Genomic DNA, 22,467 nt, shown 5'->3' with positions numbered 1-22,467 from the left:
CGATTTTTTATAATTTAAGAAGAGAAAAATTCATCTCTTATTTAATTTCGATAGTTGAAAAGAATTTGTACGCTGATGTCTGCTTGGTACCAAAATATTCTGCAGACATTGTCTGCAGAATATTTTGGTACCAAGCAGACATCAGCGTACAAATTCTTTTATTCAATATCCTTAAGATGAGAATGCACCGCATAGGGTCTGACATAGTGTCGACATTTAATATTTTAAGACGAGACAAAAATTAATCTCTTGTACATTTCTATAGTACAGCCAACAATTCATCACTTGTATATTTTAATAATAATTTTTTCAGATTATTCTTATAACACAAACATACACGCGCGCGCGCGCAAGCGTACACATTCTTTTATATTTAATATACATAAAATTTACGCCTTATATAGTCCGCTGTTACAAAGTATACGATTTTATTATTCTTTGCTATAAAAAGAGCCAAAAGTTTTTCGCTTGTATATTTCGATACAATAGTACATTGTCTGCTGATAATTTTATACTAAAAATACGAGCGTACAAATTCTTTTATATAATATTGATAATATGAGTCTTCTTTGTATAGAGTCCACGGAGACAAAGTGTCGGTTTTTATTGCATTAGAAGCACCCGAAATACATCTTATAATACTTATATAAAATGCTTATATATTTCGACGTTATGTTATCTAAATGGGTTCTCTAAAATTTTGAAGGAGTTAATTATCGCAACTAATGACTAAAACTTATTAAAAAATGAAAGAGTGGATTTAAAAATATCGATAAACATTAACAAAATAGTCCTCTAAAAGATAATAAAAAATATAGAAAAAACAAGTGACATAACGTATGAAATAGGACTCGACCCCATAAGGCGGGGATTTATTTTACGTATATTAGACCAAAAAAGTAGAACTCTGGTATGCAGATGGTACCATCATAATGTGCAGATAATGTACAGTTAAAATATATGAAAGATTAATTTTTGGGTGTTTTAAAATATTGAAAATTAAAATTTGTAAACCGCGGACCCCATACGGCGCTGATTCATTTTACGTATATTAGACCAAAAAAGTAGTACGCTAGTATGCTGATGGTACCATCATAATGTGCAGATAATGTACAGTTAAAATATATGAAAGATTAATTTTTGGCTTGTTTTAAAATATTGAAAATTAAAATTTGTAAACCGCGGACCCCATACGGCGCGGATTCATTTTACGTATATTATACCAAAAAAGTAGTACGCTGGTATGCTTATGGTACCATCATAATGTGCAGATAATGTACAGTTAAAATATATGAAAGATTAATTTTTGGCTCGTTTTAAAATATTAAAAATTAAAATTTTTAAACCGCTGACTCCATACGGCGCAGATTTATTTTACGTATATTAGACTAAAAAAGTAGTACGCTGGTATGCTGATGATACCAAAATAATCTGCTACCAATACACTTTTAAAATATATATACAATTAATTTTTGGCTCGTTTTAACATATTAAAAATTAAAATTTTTTAACCGCGGACCCCATACGGCAAACAATTATATTTCGTATTTTATATCAAAAAGTTTGTAGGCTGGTATGCTTATGGTACCATCATAATGTGCAGACAATACACTATTGAAATGTATATACGATTAATTTTTGGCTCGTTTTAAAATAGTGAAAATTATAATTTTTAAACCGCGGACCCCATACGGCGCGGATTTATTTTACGTATATTAGACCAAAGAAGTAGTACCCTGGTATGCTGATGGTACCGAAATAATCTGCTACCAATACACTTTTAAAATATATATACGATTAATTTTTGGCTCGTTTTAAAATATTGAAAATTAAAATTTTTAAACCGCGGACCCCATACGGCGCATATTCATTTTACGTATATTATATCCAAAAGTTTGTAAGCTGGACTGCTGATGGTACCATCATAATGTGCAGATAATGTACAGTTAAAATATATGAAAGATTAATTTTTGGCTCGTTTTAAAATATTAAAAATTAAAATTTTTTAATCGCGGACCCCATACGGCGCGGATTTATTTTACGTATATTAGACCAAAAAAGTAATACGCTGGTATGCTGATGGTACCGAAATAATCTGCTACCAATACACTTTTAAGATAGATATACGATTAATTTTTGGCTCGTTTTAAAATATTGAAAATTAAAATTTTTAAACCGCGGACCCTATACGGCGCATATTCATTTTACGTATATTAGACCAAAAAAGTAGTACGCTGTTATGCTGATGGTACCATCATAATGTGCAGATAATGTACAGTTAAAATATATGAAAGATTAATTTTTGGCTCGTTTTAACATATTAAAAATTAAAATTTTTAAACCGCAGACCCCATACGGCGTGGATTCATTTTACGTATATTAGATCAAAAAAGTAGTACGCTGGTATGCTGATGGTACCATCATAATGTGCAGATAATGAACAGTTAAAATATATGAACGATTAATTTTTGGCTCGTTTTAAAATATTGAAAATTAAAATTATTAAGCCGCGAATCCCAGACGGCGTACAATTACATAACGCATATTATATCAAGAAGTTTGTAGGCTGATATGCTTATGCTACCAAAATAATCTGCAAACAATACACTATTGAAATGTATATACGATTAATTTTTGGCTTGTTTTAAAATATTGAAAATTAAAATTTTTAAGCCGCTGACCTCATACAATTATATTTCGTATTTTATACCAAATAGTTTGTAGGCTGGTACGCTGGTGATACCATCATAATGTGCAGACAATACACTATTGAAATGTATATACGATTAATTTTTGGCTCGTATTAAAATATTGAAAATAAAAATTTTAAACCGCGGACTCCATACGGCGCGGTTTCATTTTACGTATATTAACTTAAAAAGTTTGTACGCTGGTATGCTTATGGTACCAAAATAATCTGCAAACAATATACTGTTGAAATATATAAAATATTAATTTTTGGCTTTTTTTGAAATATTAAAAATCGATGCTTTATTGCCGCGAACCCATTAAAACTCAGATTCATATTTTGTGTATTAAATGAAAAAATTTGTAGGCTTGAATCTATTTGGTACAGAAATAATTTGCATATAATATACTATTAAAAAAAACAATCAATTTATTTTTGGCTCTCTTCAAAATATTAAAAATCGAGATTTTATTAACGCGAACCCTATATAACGAAGAATTATACTATGTGTATTTAACGAAAAAGTTTGTACGGTTGAATCTGTTTGGTATAAAAGTAATCTGTATAAAATGTACTACTAAAATGAATACGAATGAAAAACAATGAACAATTATATGCACTTTATATATCATATTTTATTATGCGCAAAGTAAGAATATAGATAGATTAAGTAGTACGAGTCAATAATTTCGCACTACGTTTAGCCTTTTCGTCGCGCAATCATTTAATCATTAACATAAAATCATAAATGCGAGTTAAAAACAATAAAAAATAACACGCACTTTATATATCGTAATTTTATTATGCGCAAAGTAAGAATTTAGATAGATTAAGTAGTACGAGTCAACAATTTCTCACTACGGTTAGCCTTTTCGTCGCGCAATTATTTAATCATTAACATAAAATCATAAATACGAGTCAAAAATAATAAAAAAGTAACACGCACTTTATATATCGTAATTTTATTATGCGCAAAGTAAGAATGTAGATAGAAGACATAACAATATACTCGACTTTAAAATTATGAAATAATTAATTATTGCCACTATTGCTTTAAATTATGTGGGGAAAAATGAAGTCGACACGATACGAACTGTTATTATCATGTCCATAGATTCGTTTGGCTGGTATCGGCCAATCACATATGCGGAAAAGAGTCAATAATACAAGCGATACATCGACTCCAAACGCGCACTTCTCTGATCTACATCTCTTTTTCATAAAGGGAAGGAAGGGAAGGGATAAATAAAAATCGACTTTAAATACTATATACAATAATAATATGAAATAATATAATTATTTTATTTATTATTGTTTTCACGATTAACATTTCTATGCATACACTTTATTATGTATTTTGTTAGTGAATTATTTATTTTTTGTAAATGTTTTACAAATTTTGTATTCAAAATAATGAATAATTTATAGACTATGCGTTTATCAAGTTGATGGTATTTGCGAATTCCTGCATTAAACTTGAATGTTTTACTTTTATTTTAGTTATAAACTATAAATATTTCCAGCAGATTTTCTTGCGTAATAAGTAACGATGATAGAAGGCTGAACCAGAAGACCAGGTGACAGCTATAAAGATCAGTAGGACGAAGGATATTAATGCCAGCGGACTCGGCACGAGAATTGAGTAGCCGATTCCACCGAGATTAGAAAACACGTCGCAGCATGCACTCTCTTTCGTGTGTTTGTTCTTCCCTTCGTATGTCGGCGCGTATATGCTTGATGTTATCTCCGATGTACAGCTGACACCTACTGGATGCACCACACCACGTGTCACATTGGTCCTTTGGTCACACAAGGATGCAAATAAATATCAGTCTCTAAACGCATCTAACAAACTGATAAAACAAACTGAATATTCTCAGTTTGAGTATTTTCAAATCATTAAAATTTTTAAATATGCACAGAAATTTATTTTCTTTCTGTGCATCTGATGCATATAAGATTTTAAAATCTATAAAACTAAAACTAAAAGTTTATAATTTTAAATATAGTAATATCTATGATTGTCTATATAGGTTTATATATATATAAACAATTATATATATAAATAATTATTAGTTAATTTATATAAAATATTATAATTCATGTCTAATATATGTATATATTTTTTTTCTACAAAAAAATTATTTTTTTAAACGAGAGATCTATATAGAAAGAGAGATTATTTTTATTAAAGTACAAGCTATCTATATGTTTAATTACTTTTTTAATTATTTAGATTTGTTTAAAATACTTAAAGCTAATTCTTTTTTAATCAATCATATATTTTATAAATATCCTTCTATTTCTATCATTTCCGATCATAATAAAAAGTAACAAAAGAAGGTGACTTTGATTTACGAAGTACTAACAGCATCTCTGTTTGATCTAAGTGAAGCAGATATTAATCATTTGTATGAAACGGCATTTTTTAAATGTTCCATCATATTACGTGACTTTCTCGAAATAAATTGCTAGTATCTATTGTTTCTTCTTTCAAGGATTTATCACCCTTGCGTCGTCTGTCGATTCCGCATGTTGGTGTTATCGGAGTGCTTACATTGAAACCACCAACCGACCCGACATGTACCCGCGGAACATCGCGAAAAGCAACGGCTTGCCGAGACAATAATTTATTAGGGGTCGATAAATTCTGCCGTTTTATCCGAGTAGGTGATTTCATGTGATTCGAGAGTCTCGCGAACGCAGAATTCCCAGAGATGTTTTTACCAACGGGGCAAAGTTCCTCACGGAATGTGTAACAATCGGATCTTGCACTGTTATCGGATGGAACGAAGTAGACGGGCAAAGTATGTCACGATTTTTCGATCATATATCTTTCAAAGATCTTTGTTGCATTTTCAAGAGCGAATTTACCTTTTTCTTCCGGCATGTCGAGAAAATCCGGATCGACAGACTTCGAAGGCTTTGTAATTTCCGGCGAATTAATAAGCACATTTGACGTTAAATTCTCTAATTCAGATCTCTCGTCCAGTATTAGATCGCAACTTTCGTCAACGTGATCAGATCCATTCTCGGATTCTGTCACGCAGCAACAATCGCACGGATCGTCGCAGTCTTTCATATCATATTTCTCCCGTTCCTCATCAATGTCATTTCGCTCGTTATAGACGCTATTTTCCGAATTTCTATCATCAGCTATGCAACCGTGCAAAGACTGACCTGTTCCTGTACAGGGCGAAGAGGGTCGACTACAGCGCTCGGTGCAGAAGGTTAATTTTTTACGAGGTGTCGGGGGATGAGAAGAAGCGGCTGAAGCTGGTCGACAAGGTGTATATGATGTAGGCAAGCGAGAGTAACAAGAATCCTTCGGTGGAATTGGTCCCCGGCATTTGGTAGTCATGCATGGATGGCAGACTGGCGGTCGACACGATTGACATCGCACGCAGTGACATTTGGGAGCTGGTAATCGAGAGAAGGGACAGCAGAGACGCACGTTGGGACACTTGACCGTCGTTTTTTGGAACCTTTGCTCACTGGGTGGACACGCACATTCCGGATTGGAGGGACAGTCGCAGGAACACTCGCGACCAGTTCGCACGTCAACCTGGACCGGCGGCGGACAATTGCAGCCGCGTGACATTGGCTGACACAGGCAGTAATTCGTGTTACACTGGCAGCAGTTGCGCTTCTTCCAAATAGATTTCAGAGCGATAGGCGAAGTGCAGGATTGACAGTCGGGTGCCTGTCGCGACGAAACTTGAGAATATCTGCACCGCGAAGGGCAGCAGGACGAAGCGGTCGACGAGCAATCCGCGTTAGAGGAATTACAGCAGGTCGATGGATAAGTACAGCATTGGCAACCACCGCCCGCTTCCCGTTTCAAGGGTCGTTCAAGCGACGACGATTTATTTATCGATGTCATTTCCGATTTACTTGCTCCACCCGCTAAACGACGGCTCCTACAGCATTTCTGGCGAAAATAGAAAAATCTGACGACAGTTACAGAGAGGATACGATTTATTCTTTAGATCATTTCTGTAGAGATTTCATTATCGCTTAAAATATTGTCCGTTTATATAATAGAAGTCATAACATGTAATAGCATTCTTTAAATCGCATTGCGAAAAAAAATGTGTAAGATCCGCGCATGAAAGTTTAAATCGCATTTTAAAGGTTTAAACATTTCAATTACTAAGCCATTAAAGTCTGTATACAAATTAGTTTAGTCAACTTTACGGATTTTACTGAATAATTAAGAAACTTTGAACGCTAGCTTACTTCCAACTATACGATGCTAATTTACATAAATTAAGTGCACAAACTAATCGTGCCTGAAATAAATCCTTGCAGTCTTCCTATCAATTTTAATTAAAACATATAGAAAACGTCAGAAATATTATTTATTTTATATTAATTTTAACCATGTTGCTTTGTTAGTTCATTGTACACATTTTGCACGTTCCATTTCAAATAGATATCTATATGTTTTAATATATAATTTTGTTTAGATATACATATTTATTTCCTCTCATTTTTTATAATTTTTATAAAGAAAATTTATAAAGGGTAATAAAGTTAAAAAATGTTATAAGATTGATACATTTGAAAAGAGTTAAAACATTTAAAAAATAGATTGAATAGAACAATTTTAAATTGAATTGCAGGATTAAGGAAATCCGCTACTTTCTTCGCGCTGGAATTTAATTTTATCTTTCCTCAAAAAGTAAATATATATAAATTTACTACCTCAGAGGAATCTCAAGCGCTTTCTATTCTTGGCAAGGAATCTGCTTCAGTGTACCTGACAGTCTGACGCAGTTAAAATGATACCGGAACACGGCGGCGTTGGTGAAAGACACAGTCGGCCCGGAGCGACAGTTCTGCTGCGAACAAAATGCAACATGGTATGCAAAATAAGAAAGTCCTATAATTCTTTCAATATTTTACGAAGAAACATTCGCTTATCATTCATGTACTTTCTCGCAAAATTTTTTAAAACTTTATTATAAAAACAGTGTTACTACAAATTGAATGGTTACATGAATAGAATCAGATATCAACTCTAATTTTCTCTAAGTTCAATTTAATTTATTTTAAAACATTGCGGATAACATATTTCTTAAATATACAAATATTTACACAAAGCAGCCAAGAGTTGAATTTTATCATTTTGAGGCAAAATATCGATTCTTTGAAATGAAAGCAATCGATGTTGCTGTCACTTACAATTAGAAATGCAAGGAGGCAAATGTTTTATATATGTACAATAGAGAAGATCATTTACATAGCATTTATACTTTTTACTATAACATTGCACACAAGAAGCGACATTAGTTTTTTTTTCTCTCACACCGTTGATATTGCTTAACCATCGTTATTTAACCCTACCACGATGGACTGCAGTTGCAGCATTTGCAGGCCTGCTGGCGGCCGTAATCGCTCCATTGACGGCGCAACTCGACGAAGTTATTCAACCATCGGCAATTCGGTTTAGGCGGCACGTTACTGTTCCAAATTTCCTCTTCGACACATTGACAGGGCCCAGGACATGTGCCCGTCGCAGCTGTTCCGATGGATCGCAAACCACCGTAATCACTGCGATCCAGACATCCTACGTTACTTTGGCAATTACACGAAGGTATGCGCGCCTCGGAACAACTGCCTCTGTCTGATGCACGACTGTTTCCTACGTGACAATATTGTAATAATCACATTCTTGAGATTGTACAGATTAGAAGATTTTCGGAAAACGAAGAGAAGAAATTTGGATTGCACTCTTTTAATGATTTTAAGTACTTAAAGTATTTTTTTTCGTATTACGAAACTAAATATATTTGCTTAGAGAATAAACCTATAAAGAATATTTTACGTTATTTATATATATTTATGTATATTTTTACGTGCACGTTTTAAATAAAGTTCAATATATTCATTTATTATAAACTTACTTTTATCACAATAAAAACTATCTTGTATCTTGTATGAAAAATAAAAATGTTGAATCTTTATAAAATTATTAAGAGAGCAAAAAATAAATAAACTGATGTTATATGTATGTGTATATACATATATAGTATATATTGTGTGCATATATATATTTCCGAGTTTTCCTTATAATTTTAGTTATTTAATTTATATACTAACCACATACACAGTAATTGATATTAGAACATCGTCTCTTGCCTTCAATTTTATCACAAAAGAACATACTGATTTTTCCTCCAAATGAGATCTAATTTTTCGAATGTAAGAACTTCATATAAGTGTGTGCCATTTACAATCCATTTACAGGAGTAGACAATAAGATCGGCAGAAGCATGTGTGCGTGTGGCTTTGATTTACATTTTCAAATAATTTATTTAGCTATTTTGGTTTGTTGACTGATCTGTAGGAAGATGTCATTGAAAGTGTGAAGATCAACGAAAATTGATTGCTTAAGATATGAATATATCTATTTATTAAATTAATAAATATTTGAGTTGCCATAGAAGCAAAATGCAATATTTTCTACTCATTTAAAATTAAAAAAAAGTCTTCTTGTAGTATTCTATCTTGTATTCTATCTTGTATATATTCTGTCTTCTTGAATAAAATTTGATGTAAAATGATAAAATTAAATTAATTTACATAAATAGGTTTGATCAAAATTAAGATAAATTATATCTTTTAAAGAAACATTAGACTTTATATGCGATGTTGGCCTAATCATCAAAATTAATTTGAAATGCAAAAAAAGCCAGAAAATATTTAGCTTAAATTTATATTACAACATATGTATTAATTGTTATATAAATTGCGCGCATTAATTCGATTCATTTAAAATTAAAATTCGCTAAACATTGAATAATTTATTTTGTTTTTAATTAGACATATTGTTTATTATACTTTTTTTTATATATTTTATTATATACAAAAACATTGTATCGCGTTAAATATTTACTGAACAAAATTTATAGGAAAAATTATAAATTTTGTTTACATTTTGTGCTATAAATAAAATCTGTTAAATGCCATTGTGAATTCTCCGCATTCTTTCTACACCCTTGGATGCGAAGAAGAATTGTTGTCGAGGGGTCCTTATTGTTGTCCCTCAAGTATATATACACGCTAGTGAATGTGTGATTCGTACCGCCATAGAATCAAGAAAGGATCTTCATCGCGGAGACCTTACCTCTCGTCGGTTCTCTCTCTTAGGGTACCATATTGAAAATATCTATGCCATGTTAAAAATTTAGAAATCCCATTACAAATTGATGACTTAAATCCAAGTTTTCTTAGTGGTTTCTGAAATCAATGATTTTGATAACAATTTAACGATGATACATTCTTTAAAGTCAAGTTATATGATTTTTATATAGGATTATTATTATATAGAAAATTAATTAAATAGTATACATCAAACATTTATTTCTCATTAAATAGTCTCCTATTATTATACTAATATTAATATTAATAACAAAGATAAAAACGCATGTATTTCAATATTCGTAAATGCACTCGTTTGTAATCACATTTATATAAAAATTGTTGTATCCATTTGTTTTTCAATGAAGAGTAATATTTTATCAACAATGGGAAAAAACACGTTTCTTTAGCATAAATTTTAATTTCATACATTGAAAAAATGATAAATACCGATTAAATTATCGCGAAAATATTCCAGAATTGCATAAATGCATATGAAATCTATTGTGCGGAAATTTACAAAACATTGATTATTATTGATTCGCTATTGAATATTGCTATTGGGAACAGTCCAAATAAAGAACGAAGATTCGTTTCATTTTATAGTGGAGGAAATTATATCTTTATTTCTAATATAAAAAGAAAGAAAAAGAAAAAGATATTTTTATGTCTATGGTTTGCTAATAATATTATTATTTATATTATTGTTATGTTTAGCTTCCTTACACGCAATCTATATATTCTTTGTCTGTGATTTAGTCACAAAAGCTGAGAGTTTATTTCTTAGAGTTGGTAGCCATTATGGATCGATAGGAGAAATGGACAAACTCTTGAGTTGATATTGGGGAGCTGGACAACCCAAACATCTCTTTTTGTCTCGTGCTCAGTTCACTACCACGGAATATTCCCTATGTTCTGGTGTTAGCTGCACCTTAGACACAAACCTAGTGATATTTATACTTTTCGTTCTACATCTCAAAAAATTTATATTATTTTATGAAACTTGTCCTTACATTGTAAGAATTTTGTCAGCAGAGTTTTTGATTTGCAACTGATTTTGCAATTTGGCTCTTAAAAATTTATAATAAAGCCAATACAAATTCGGTGGCAGTTACACCTGATCTGCAGTCAGTTGTATGTCGTTTATTATTAGCTTTCGAATTTTTATTTGGGACCATTTTTTTCCAAAAAATAACTTTACAGCCAAAAGAAGACGATGCTGCTGATTAGGAATATCATAATTAAAATGCGATTTTCTCTTTTATTTATTTTTTGCACGAAAAATATGAATCTGTAATTCATGGCTTTTCTTGCCATGAGAGGTCGCCACCATATTTCCGTCGTAACTTTGTATTTACACCATAATCGATTCGAAGTTAGGCCTCTAATACTGTGCCTCCAGTGCCTCTAACCAGCTCATCAAAGTCTAACCTAAACTTGAACCTAACATTAAGTTGAGAGTTGTTATGAATTGATTTCATTATCTTATATAGTTTACGCGATCAGTATGAAAGTACCACCATCAACTTTGCTAGACTATTTTATGAAACATGGGAGATAAAGGTATTTACTTGTTTTTCTCTCGTAATAAAATATTATTTTATTAATTCGTTTCCAATTTTTTGCAATATGTAAATATGTATTTAAAAGCACATTCGTAAAATATTTTTCTTTAAAACAAATTGTACTTTGTAGTGCATATTATATTTAAAGACTAAATTATATAGCAAAGAGATAGTGAGTTTTTGTTCATTGATCATTATTTAATATATAGAGATATAAGAGGTTTATCTCACACCTGAAAAATATATATTATTATAAAATTAATGGCTATTATATAATTATAAAATTAACAGGCGCTTAACAGACAACAAATTTCAATAATAGAAACTTATATTTTAATAAAATCTAAAGATTATTTTATTTTTTTAAAAATATATATAGATATCATTTTTTTATTTTATAATAATGTAGAAGTTATTAAAACAAATCTAATGATTACTAATAATATTATTCTTTTTCCGTGTTAAGTAGTTATTAATTTTCTATTTAAACCTTTTTCTGTGTTAATTTGTATTAAAAATGACTCAGAACATTTTTAGTCAATTTGGAGTAGATTTTCGTCCATATAAATTTTGAAGAAGATTATTATTTTTAACATCCTTTCATAATTTTTTAATTTTTAATTATACAGCTTTTCAATCAAGTCTAAATCTAACTTCTCTGCGAAAGTAAAATCTATTTGAAATTAATTAATTTATCTTTATCTATTTTTATTATTAAAATTTAATTTGTGTATAAAAGTGGTTAATTTAAATCCTTAATTACTCAAAAGTTACTAGTGTCTCGATATTTTACATATATATTTGTATTTATTTTAAAAAATTTCTTCTCTCTTATTGTTAGTTTAATTAGTTCTTATACTTTCAGAGCATCATGTACACTTTAGTGGCGGAAGTGGATTTGGAAAGGATAACAATATTATGATACAACCACAGAGACATGGTCACATTGATGCTCACTTAGGATTCTTGCAATTATATCATAGGTTATTCACTGTATAAAACTTACAAATTATATATAGTTGATACTTTTTTCAGTTTAACAGTTATTATCTCGAATGCTAAGATTTAAATAATTTTTATCATGATTTTCACATTTTTTTTTATATTTTCGTCAATATATATAAAAATATGTAAAAAAAAGAAGAACAACAATGAATATATATGTATATGTGAATATACATGACATATTAAACATATATGTATGAATGTACATTTATTGCAGATATCATATAGAATTCTCAGTACCATGGAACACATGTATCATTTCGGAAAAGAAAGATCCGGAAAAAGAAGTGGTAGATCCGGAAAAGAAAGATCCGGAAAAAGAAGTGGCAGTTCCGGCAATAATTGCAGGAAATCACAATCCAAACTGTCACATTGTCGAACTCGCACAAGAAAAAGACGGTTTAAGGTATAAAATTTATATTTTTTTCAGAAAATAAAATTTTAAAACTAATCATAAAATATCATTTACCGCTAAAAATGATCCTAAAATGGAAAATATTCATTTATCGTCATTTTATATTTTATTTAGATTGAATAGATATAATCCGCGACATAAATCCGCGCTTGGCTCTTGTTTGTCCGTGATTACTTATTGTATTTTTTTTATGCTTAATTATCATCTTTTTCTAAAATTGATGTGGACGTATAAAATATTAAAATAATTGATTCTTTTATCAGATTGAAGATAGAGTTGCTGGCATATAAAGAAAAAATATTAAAGGAAGAAGTCCAAATAATGTGTTGTTCGTCGAGTGCACCATTGAAAATTCTATTAAACGCACGTGTTTTGGCAAAGGATAAGGGCACACCATTATTAAGAAATGGTATACGTAGTATTGCTATAGAAGGAGTGGACGAAGATGAGGTTTCTGAGTAAATCTGCTTGCTGTCGTCGAGTTCTCGATGATATATATATTTAAGCTTTGCCGAGTACCAAAAGTTCGGACAAACGAATAATCGGCGTAATTACATAGCATTCCAGAATAGAGCGGATAACACAATCGTGAAAGACAAATGGAATGTTGTGCTAAATAAGATGATTTACCTACTGTTACTCTTTTAAGCATGCGTCACGCGCGAAATACTTGCAAAAGCTATGACACCACTCATTATCTGCTAATTATATATCCACAGATTATAACGAGCAAATTGTATTTAGTTATCGTTTTATATCGACTGTCAATTTTCAACGAAACTTTCGCTAAATGAGCACATTTAATAAGGTACTAAATCATTTTTTAATTATGTATTCGTAAAAGAAAATAAAGATTATATAATTATTCGAATAAAGTAAAAGATAAAATTGTTTTATTGCTTATAAATAACATTTGGCATCCTCGTCAAAGTCTCACCAATTTATCATTTACACATACATTATCGTATTCGCGTTTATAAATTTAAGCCAACATCAACATGAATTGTCAGTTCTTATTCATTACGTGTATTTAGTGTCAGCAAAATTTAACATTGAAAATTGAATTTTTTCATAGGGATTCCGGTTGGACCGTCTACAAATTCACAAATATTAAAACCTAATTTCGCTAGTGGATGACATTTACTGCTGGGATTACCCCATTTGCCTTTAAAAGTCATCCAGCCTGGTAAAGGCTCATTGTCCTCTTCCAGAAGCAATTCCAATTTTTTCCACGTCGGCCAAGCAGTCCCAAATCCACTTTCATCATACAGACGCGGTACACGAACGAATTTGTGCTTCCCAGGAGCTGTCCAGAGTCCATGAGAACCGCGCGCACTGAATAAAATGGGATGCGAGCCATCGGCGGTATAAACTTTTTCAGGAAATGTTGGCTTCTGGAAGAGACTCTTTCTTGTCTCTTGACTTTCGTAGACAAAAGTACCATTTCGCGGATCATATCGATAAAATGCACCAGTGTCATGGGCCGATACATACATCGCTAGAGGATATTCGTTATCCTAAAAATGACGCGATATCTGTATGTAGATGTGTATATATATACCTATGAATATAGGTAAATAATTACGAACAAAATTCTTAAAATTTCTTTTCCAATATCGCTCTGATACTATTTGTCTCACTAGATTAAATACAGTTTTTATGATGATTGATACACGTTATGTATGTATAAATATGATTTTAAACTTCCCCAAATTTATACAAATGTTCAATACTTAAAATTTTTTATCTTACATCAATGTATAATTTGTCACGTCTATTATATTTTTTATTTTTTTGTGTGTAGGATACTTGTGTATATTGCACAATAGATTTTATTTTAATTAGGCAGTAAAAGCAAACAAGCAGGAAAGTTTATTTGAATCTTGAAGAAAATAGTTTACCTTAAAATAAAGACTCATATGTTCCCAATCTCCAATGTGACTGCCATATTCTTTGAGTGTGCCAATGCACACTCCATTCATGGTAGGTATCGGCCAGCTACCGAAAAATCCAAGATCTAGTACACAGATCATTTTTCCCTCGCTAAATGGGTAGAACATCCAATAGGTCACGTGAAAGTGCACTTTTCCATTTTTCTCTCTGACTTTTTCGAATCGCGACTCTGTTTTCGTCTGAGATTAATTTGACGTAAAAGGAAAAGAGGAATTTTATATTTAAGAATATATAACGATAACGAATTTCTTAGAGTTTTCTTTGTAAAATAAAAATATTTGGAATTTTTTCGAAAGAAGCAATGTAAAAAAAAATCGCACTTATCTTCGTATATTATACCTGTCGCATTCGTTCTTGCAGTATAAGTATCTGTGTTCTTAGATCATTGTCATCGTTAGATTGTCGTTGAGACAAGAGTCCAGAGTCCTGTAGCAGCGTTAAAGTATTCTGTTCGCTTTTCGATGTCCGTTTAGTTCTCGTTATGCGTAGCCACGCATCTCTGGAAACACAGTTTTTCACAAGAGCATAGACGGGCACAGTTCCAGCGGGTTTTCGACCATATATGAAAGACGATTGATTCTTCAATAAGGATTCTGTTTAAAAAATTCGAAACATTGATTCGAAACAGCGATATTTTGTAATACTTTTTCTCACGTATATATTCATACTTTGTGTTTGAGCAGTTTTTATTTATTTCCGCATGTCACAACTAGTTTGAACATTTACCTACGTCTATTCTAGTACGAAGATAATATTGATCCGACTGTACGTTATCGAGAAATTCGGTTACACCAAGGGGTAAGAATCGTTCTCCTGGCGCGAGCCATACTAAGGGCGCCCAATCACGTATTAATCTTCTCACTGAAGCAAGAAAATACTTAATTATTAAATGAATATCTAATATTATAATATCTATCATGCAGAAGGAGTTTACTGTATAAATTACTCAAGATTCCACCCCTAAAAAAATAATCTTAAAATGAAGATAATCGGTGAGATGTCTTTTATAGATCTTTACTAATTATTTACCAGAGTACACGTTCGATGCAATACACAACATACTCAACCGCGTGCACGTATATATACGCACATATACATATGTGTATGTACATGTATGCCAAAGATCGAGTGCACCTCTAACTCTCGGTTCGAGACTACATACTCAACTTCGCTATATCACGAGAAACGGGCACGTAGGTCAGCATGAGATTCTCGTAACCCCATTATGCGAACCTCGGCGGTTAAACAGCCTCGCTCGTGTGTTCTTGTATAACTCATCTTGTTATACAACGATGAAAGCAGCAAAAAGATTACGCATGTACGGAATGTACAATAAAATCACATTTAATCGCAAACTCAGACGGTCTGCGGTTAACTGCTTTATGGAAATAGAAAAGCCTTTCAATGATGTAATCTCTTATATTCGAATGAATTGCTTAAAATATATCAGATCGTCGTGGTAATTAAACACGTGGTAATTAGCAAAATTATTTAATTGATTTTATTAATTAGTGTATATTAAATAATTCTAGTATACGCTCTTAAGTTGTCAATCTTTAAGGATACGAAGTATATACAGGCGAAATCGAAAATTAATGCGCAACCCGTTTTAATCCGCTTTAACTTATTTTGTTTCTTTCCATGGTGGAACCGGTCCAGAAATGGGACAACCAATATTGAACTCTGTACAACCTGTTTATTCGCATACGCGGAACAAATGCGAATGTTTCGCAGAAGGTGTAGCAACCTCTTGTGTTTCGAGTTTATAACACTCGTTTTTAAAATCTTAAGTAAATTTCACTATTACAATGTCTTTTAACGACTGACAATGAGTAAGAACGCGTTTCATAGTCCCGCGCTATATTTTACGATCGTATTGTGCAATCTTAGCACACACTGTAGTTAATTTATATTATATTTAACATCTCATACACATCTCAAAAAAGAAACTCAATTTTATTTTTTATTGCATTTTCTGCTGCTTACACAAATTCGATAAACGACATTTTTTCTTTTTATATAATTGCAAGTGTTATCAGTAAAAAATGACATGTCGGAAAGACGACTATTAAACAGTTATATCATTTATGGTTGTGAAATTCAGTTTAAACTATTTTTCAACTAAAAAATTATCGAAAATTTTTTTCTATATTGATATTACATAGAAATATTTATCTATAAATTTATAACTTATATCATGATATAAAACAGTTTAAAATTAAATAATAATTAAATAATTAATAATATTATATAAAAATAATGAAATAAAAAACAAAATAAAAATATAATAATATATTATATAGTTCTTTATATATTTTCGAATAGTAGCGCAAGCAATAATATAAGATAGACATATATAGCTATAATATATAAGCAAAAATATAGAGATACGCGAAGAAATAAAAGAGAAAAATAGAGAAAAAAAGAGCGTGGTTAATAATCGTCTCTTTCTCTTATAATTCGTTTCACAAGAGAGCAAAAAAATTTTACAAACATTATATTGTATAACTTGCTGTAAAACTTGTTGTTCTCTTTCTTTAAACTTTCATATGTATATATATGTTTAGTAATATATATATATATATATATATATATATATATATATTGTCATAAATTCTATTTTATTAAACTTATTTCTCAAAATCATGCTTATAATTTATTGAATAAAATATAAAATGTTAAATATAAAATTTTAATTTAAGGTATACTCGACATCAGAAAAATACCTTAACAAATGAATTTACGTATATATATATATATATATATATATATATATATATTGATATGCACGTAAATTCATTTATTAAGGCATTCTTCCGTTGTCGAGTGTACTTTAAACTTTTATATTCTATCTTATTGAAATAAATGTTTAAAATGACTCTAATAAGCTACTAATAGACGTCTTTTAAACGTTTTTTGAATCTCTTATGAATGGCTAATGGACGTTTTCATAAACGTCTTAAAAAGGTTAAATTTGAAGGACACAAAAACGTCTACATCAACCAAATTTTAGACGTCTACATCAACCGATCTCTTTGGTTGAAAAGTCATTGATTCGACGTCTTTTTAATGATTATTTCTCACTGGGAATTAATCGCGTAGTACTGATACTAATCATAATCAATAATAATCATCAATAATAGTCAAATCATCAAAAAATCAAAAAAGCGAATAATTTGAGAGAGAGAATCGATCAAGAATCGATATTGCTTCACATATTGATAAATCACGCGATTAATTCAGCCAATTAAAGTGCACTTGAATTTCGAATAAATTGCATGCAACTCGTGTATGAAAACTCATGGAAGAAATATATTATTTTTTATACACGCGCACACACACACATACACACACACACACACACACACACACACAAAATAAAGACAACAGATTTGTTTAAATTTTCATTTCAATATACTCGAAGCTAATATCGATATATATACATATCTCATTCAATGAGATACATACCTCGTTTTTCATTGGCCGCGGGTAGCCGCAATCCCGCGACCGCATGAGTCAAGATCAGTATAACGAATAATAATCCAGTCATATTCGTCCCATCGATGCATTTTGATAGAAGAAACGTGATTCATAATCACCGATCCGCGTACTTCTTCACTTACTTCCGCATTCCTGATTTGCAATTAGTACCTATACGAAGAAGCAATAACGCAAGAGAGAGAGATAGTTCTCTTCGGCATCGAAGCACTTTCTGGATAACTGACTAAAGCGCGACTACCTCGCGCGACTTTCCGCGCCACTCACTAGACAAACGTTGCAGTCGCACGCATGTACCGCTTCGTAATGCAGGAGGTGTGTATACTATGTACGTACATCCGTAACCAGACGCACGGTACTTGAGAGATATTACGAAAGAGAGATCCCCAAATTAATTTATGGCGAACGAAAAGGAAAGCGGAACAATAGAAAGAAAGAGAGAGTAGCGTATTATTATATTAATTATTCATACACAACACTGTCAGATATTGGTACAATATATTTATGTGATCTATTATTTTATTAAAGATAAATAAAACTAATTTCTTACACATAAAACGCTGCCAACTACTGTATTATTATTTTGCAGGTATAATTTACTGATTTCTAAGTAAATGTGTAATTTAAATTTGTACCATCAAGCTAACAATAAGCATATAGATAATCTCATTAAATCGCAATTTAATGCTACAAGGTTATTCTATTGTATTAAAGACAATAAAAATAGAAAAAAATCACACTTGAATAGTTTTTTGTTAGAAAGTACTCAGATCTTGCAATCACAAATCTTTTGTTCATATCATAAACTCTATATTTGTGCATTTATGTACAGAATGTAAACAAAAGTTGGAGCATTATTCTAACAACATATCCCTGATACTATATATACCGAGTCAAAAAATTCTTAATTTTTTTCGTCAACAAATAATTATCGAGATATCATAACTTAAGACTGAAAATCTTCAATTATTCGTTAAAAGAAAAATAATTAAGAACTTTTCAGTTTGATCCCGGAAAGACTTAGAATAATATCCCAATTTTTGCTTATTACTCTGTAATCGTTTGTTCCTTATATAATAGTTAAATAATACATAAGCTGTGTATAAATTTAAAATAATATTAACAAAAAAAAAGAAACCTGAATATAAAAGACTCCAGGTTATACATATGTATATATAAATAAGTTACAAGTTGTTCAGGACTAATCACTTATTTATAATCGAAGCACAAATTTATTTATAAAGAACTATATCAAAAATCTTCAACCAGCGATTCATCGAGCGAAATAAGAATAAGAGTAATCGATTTTTTATTAAGCTTAAGCGCTGCGAAATGTTTTATTTCTACATCAGATAAAATTTTAGATTTTTACTCGCTCGAGAATTGGGCGGATAATGATTTACTTTGCTTATAAATTAAAAATCTTACAACCAGGAGTCACTTATATACATGACTGTATTATACATGACTGTATAATCTTTATAAAGAAAACTTATTTTTTTCTTCGTTCTACGAAATATATAATCTAGTAATTTCGAAAATATCTTGATGAGATATAAATCGAGATATTTCATGTGTTACTTTCGAACATATATTATATAATTGTAATAAAAAAAAATAGCCATATAACAATTAATATTTATCACGCAATGCTGTACAAGCTGATTGTACGTTTATGACGAATTTATATTGCTTGTCTGATCTTTCGTCTGCAATTAGGGCAAGAAGCCTGCAACATAAAGAGCACAGTTATAAATATCTGTGTATAATCCAAAGGATTATATCTGTGTTAGTGCTTTGTTAGTAGTTTTGAAAATTTTACCCCAGGATCATATTTTCTCAATTCATTAATGCAATCTTTGTGAAAATTATGTTTACAAGGACGCAATTGTGTTACATCCGATTCAATTAATGCGTATTGGCAGATTGAACAATAGCTTATATCATCTTTACTCGTTGTAGGTTCCCTTCCATCTTTACTTTTTATAGAGTTTGATGAACTCCTTCTATTGAATGTCGTGCTAAAATTAAATATGTTTTATAGAAGAATGCTATATGTAACATGCTTTTACCAATATCGTAATCCTACCATTCTACTAATAGATAAAAGAATGATAATTTTTTTGCTATATTTATGGATTTTATTGTCAAAAAATACAAGCAAAAAATAATCATATATATAAGAAATAGAAAGTAAAAATATCAAGAGAAGTTAGATGATAATGTTGAACGCAAATAACGATACATATATGCATGTATATATTAAGATGGATACTTTTCAGCCTTATGAGACGATATCGTCCAAGAGCGATCTTCATAAGAGCGATCCTCCGGCGGTCTCCCATTTCTAGAATACGATTGTTGCTGGCCCTCCTCGCGATTATCGTTGAACACATAATACAGAAACGTCGCTAGTCCAATTCCAACTCCGACAAGGAGTACTAACCCGGGATACGTCATTACGAAACTTAAGCGATACACTTACGACGAGTATACCTGTCGCTCGTTCTCATCACTGTTCTGTAATTTTGCAACATCGTGTCATTTATCAGTACGATATACGTTCAACAGATTAACTACAGAAATCCCCGTTCTGCATTAAACGACGATAATCACTTTTGTATAATAACAGAGCAAACCATCGTGTGAATATGTACACGATTGTATATATATGTATTAGAAACCTAACTTACACTAACTTAATCTAACTTAACCTAACAGGGAAAGTCATAGATATAAGAATATCTAGATGTAGGATTAGCTGCCTACTATGAAGACAAGGGAGGATAACATAAGGGGAATCGAAATAGACATAGGAATATTCTTGTTCTTGATAGCTGAACTTTCTGCACTAGTGTACACTGAAAAAGACAGATATATTTAAGTATTAGAAAGAAAGAGAAGAAAGTGAACTAGTGTAGAACGTTAAAGAACAACATCGTGTCATTTATCAGTACGATATACGTTCAACAGATTAACTACAGAAATCCCCGTTCTGCATTAAACGACGATAATCACTTTTGTATAATAACAGAGCAAACCATCGTGTGAATATGTGCACGATTGTATATATATATGCATTAGAAACCTAACTTACACTAACTTAATCTAACTTAACCTAACAGGGAAAGTCATAGATATAAGAATATCTAGACGTAGGATTAGCTGCCTACTATGAAGACAAGGGAGGATAACATAAGGGGAATCGAAATAGACATAGGAATATTCTTGTTCTTGATAGCTGAACTTTCTGCACTAGTGTGTACACTGAAAAAGACAGATATATATATTTAAGTATTAGAAAGAAAGAGAAGAAAGTGAACTAGTGTAGAACGTTAAAGAACAAGCCTCTTATATTTACTTATATCAAGACGCTGACTTCAATAAAGGCCAATTATATCAAGTCCGGTTAGGTGAAATGGACATAAATGGTTGGTTTTCTTAATCTCTATTTATATTGAATCTATTGGCCACTCTGCTAATTTTAACTGGTTCATCTAACCGGCTTTGGCTCATATATGCTCATGTTTGTGTAAGAATTACCGAAGTTAATGTACCATCTCCCCTTTCCTAGCGGAGAAAGAGAGATTATCATCTCTCCCAAAAGGCTCTATATATTCTTATGTCTAGGGAAAGTGACCACCGTTGTGAACAAGCTTGCCAACTTAACGTAGTGTATAGTTTCTACATCACAGCAGTGAGAGATAATATCAACAAGCTTGCCTAATTTAATTATTGGTATTAAAATCTGCATAAGATGACATATAAATTAAAATTACATAGAACTCAGTCAATTAGAATGAAAAAATCTTGCTCTTCTTGATCTAATCGATTAAGTTTAATGCGATCTCGATTTTCAATGCAAAGTCTGGGCAATCCTCAGCGTGAAGAAAATATTAAATTAAATATATGAAAATTTTAAGAATTTTGTGACGATCTTTATAATTTCATGTAAAATGAGTTTTACTCTCTAAATATTAGAGATATTTATCTGTCAAGTTTTCTGATAGAAAACTTCTGAATTCTTTATATATATGTATACATTTTAAAAAATGACAGAAGTTCTGCATATTTAATAACGATATTATTATTGGAATGTAGCTATCATTATTTTTAATATTTTGAATTGTGAATAAAATTTTGCTCAAGATTAATAATATATTTGAAATAAAAAATGTTACCTGTTTCGTTAATTA

General features: G+C 30.9%; 4 protein-coding genes across 4 annotated transcripts; 1 reads left to right on the top strand and 3 right to left on the bottom strand.

The window, feature by feature from the left end:
• Window positions 1-4,179: 4,179 nt before the first annotated feature.
• LOC145944726 (uncharacterized) lies at window positions 4,180-8,969 on the bottom strand. Its single transcript, XM_083053285.1, has 6 exons — window positions 8,940-8,969; window positions 8,795-8,882; window positions 8,039-8,336; window positions 7,452-7,533; window positions 5,870-6,620; window positions 4,180-4,488 (listed from the first exon to the last, which is right to left on the bottom strand). Exons 1-6 carry the CDS (start codon window positions 8,967-8,969, stop codon window positions 4,478-4,480), a joined length of 1,260 nt encoding a protein of 419 aa, XP_082909411.1. The 3' UTR covers window positions 4,180-4,477.
• Window positions 8,970-11,216: 2,247 nt separating this feature from the next.
• Window positions 11,217-13,714, top strand: LOC145944124 (adipose-secreted signaling protein). Its single transcript, XM_083052253.1, has 4 exons — window positions 11,217-11,398; window positions 12,266-12,383; window positions 12,623-12,811; window positions 13,084-13,714. Exons 1-4 carry the CDS (start codon window positions 11,386-11,388, stop codon window positions 13,280-13,282), a joined length of 519 nt encoding a protein of 172 aa, XP_082908379.1. The 5' UTR covers window positions 11,217-11,385; the 3' UTR covers window positions 13,283-13,714.
• On the bottom strand, window positions 13,659-18,648 carry LOC145944120 (uncharacterized). Its single transcript, XM_083052239.1, has 5 exons — window positions 18,242-18,648; window positions 15,500-15,634; window positions 15,113-15,366; window positions 14,722-14,952; window positions 13,659-14,337 (listed from the first exon to the last, which is right to left on the bottom strand). Exons 1-5 carry the CDS (start codon window positions 18,321-18,323, stop codon window positions 13,867-13,869), a joined length of 1,173 nt encoding a protein of 390 aa, XP_082908365.1. The 5' UTR covers window positions 18,324-18,648; the 3' UTR covers window positions 13,659-13,866.
• Window positions 18,649-19,522: 874 nt separating this feature from the next.
• On the bottom strand, window positions 19,523-20,993 carry LOC145944131 (uncharacterized). The gene is made up of 3 exons (XM_083052266.1): window positions 20,547-20,993; window positions 20,094-20,292; window positions 19,523-20,000 (listed from the first exon to the last, which is right to left on the bottom strand). Exons 1-3 carry the CDS (start codon window positions 20,729-20,731, stop codon window positions 19,956-19,958), a joined length of 429 nt encoding a protein of 142 aa, XP_082908392.1. The 5' UTR covers window positions 20,732-20,993; the 3' UTR covers window positions 19,523-19,955.
• Between the last annotated feature and the right edge of the window lie 1,474 nt (window positions 20,994-22,467).

This window comes from Prenolepis imparis, unplaced genomic scaffold, assembly GCF_030444845.1.
Source record: "Prenolepis imparis isolate NDT839.2.m4 unplaced genomic scaffold, iyPreImpa1.0 SCAF_1, whole genome shotgun sequence".
NCBI lineage: Eukaryota > Metazoa > Arthropoda > Insecta > Hymenoptera > Formicidae > Prenolepis > Prenolepis imparis.
This window is presented reverse-complemented; position numbering and strand designations above follow the sequence as displayed.

Bases quoted from the DNA above. Each gene is read 5' to 3' on its own strand.
- LOC145944726 (XM_083053285.1), bottom strand. From the start codon at position 8,969: ATGCTTCTGCCGATCTTATTGTCTACTCCT. The intron at 8,883-8,939 runs GTAAATGGATTG...TCGAAAAATTAG, and splicing joins CGATCTTATTGTCTACTCCT to ATCTCATTTGGAGGAAAAAT. The intron at 6,621-7,451 runs GTACACTGAAGC...TATTTTCGCCAG, and splicing joins TAACTGCGTCAGACTGTCAG to AAATGCTGTAGGAGCCGTCG.
- LOC145944124 (XM_083052253.1), top strand. The intron at 12,384-12,622 runs GTTATTCACTGT...CATTTATTGCAG, and splicing joins TTCTTGCAATTATATCATAG to ATATCATATAGAATTCTCAG. The intron at 12,812-13,083 runs GTATAAAATTTA...TTCTTTTATCAG, and splicing joins CAAGAAAAAGACGGTTTAAG to ATTGAAGATAGAGTTGCTGG.
- LOC145944120 (XM_083052239.1), bottom strand. From the start codon at position 18,323: ATGACTGGATTATTATTCGTTATACTGATCTTGACTCATGCGGTCGCG. The intron at 14,953-15,112 runs GTATAATATACG...AATTAATCTCAG, and splicing joins TGCAAGAACGAATGCGACAG to ACGAAAACAGAGTCGCGATT. The intron at 14,338-14,721 runs GTAAACTATTTT...CGTCATTTTTAG, and splicing joins ATATGAGTCTTTATTTTAAG to GATAACGAATATCCTCTAGC.
- LOC145944131 (XM_083052266.1), bottom strand. From the start codon at position 20,731: ATGACGTATCCCGGGTTAGTACTCCTTGTCGGAGTTGGAATTGGACTA. The intron at 20,293-20,546 runs GTATCCATCTTA...ATTTAATTTTAG, and splicing joins TCGTCTCATAAGGCTGAAAA to CACGACATTCAATAGAAGGA. The intron at 20,001-20,093 runs GTAAAATTTTCA...TTTATGTTGCAG, and splicing joins TGAGAAAATATGATCCTGGG to GCTTCTTGCCCTAATTGCAG.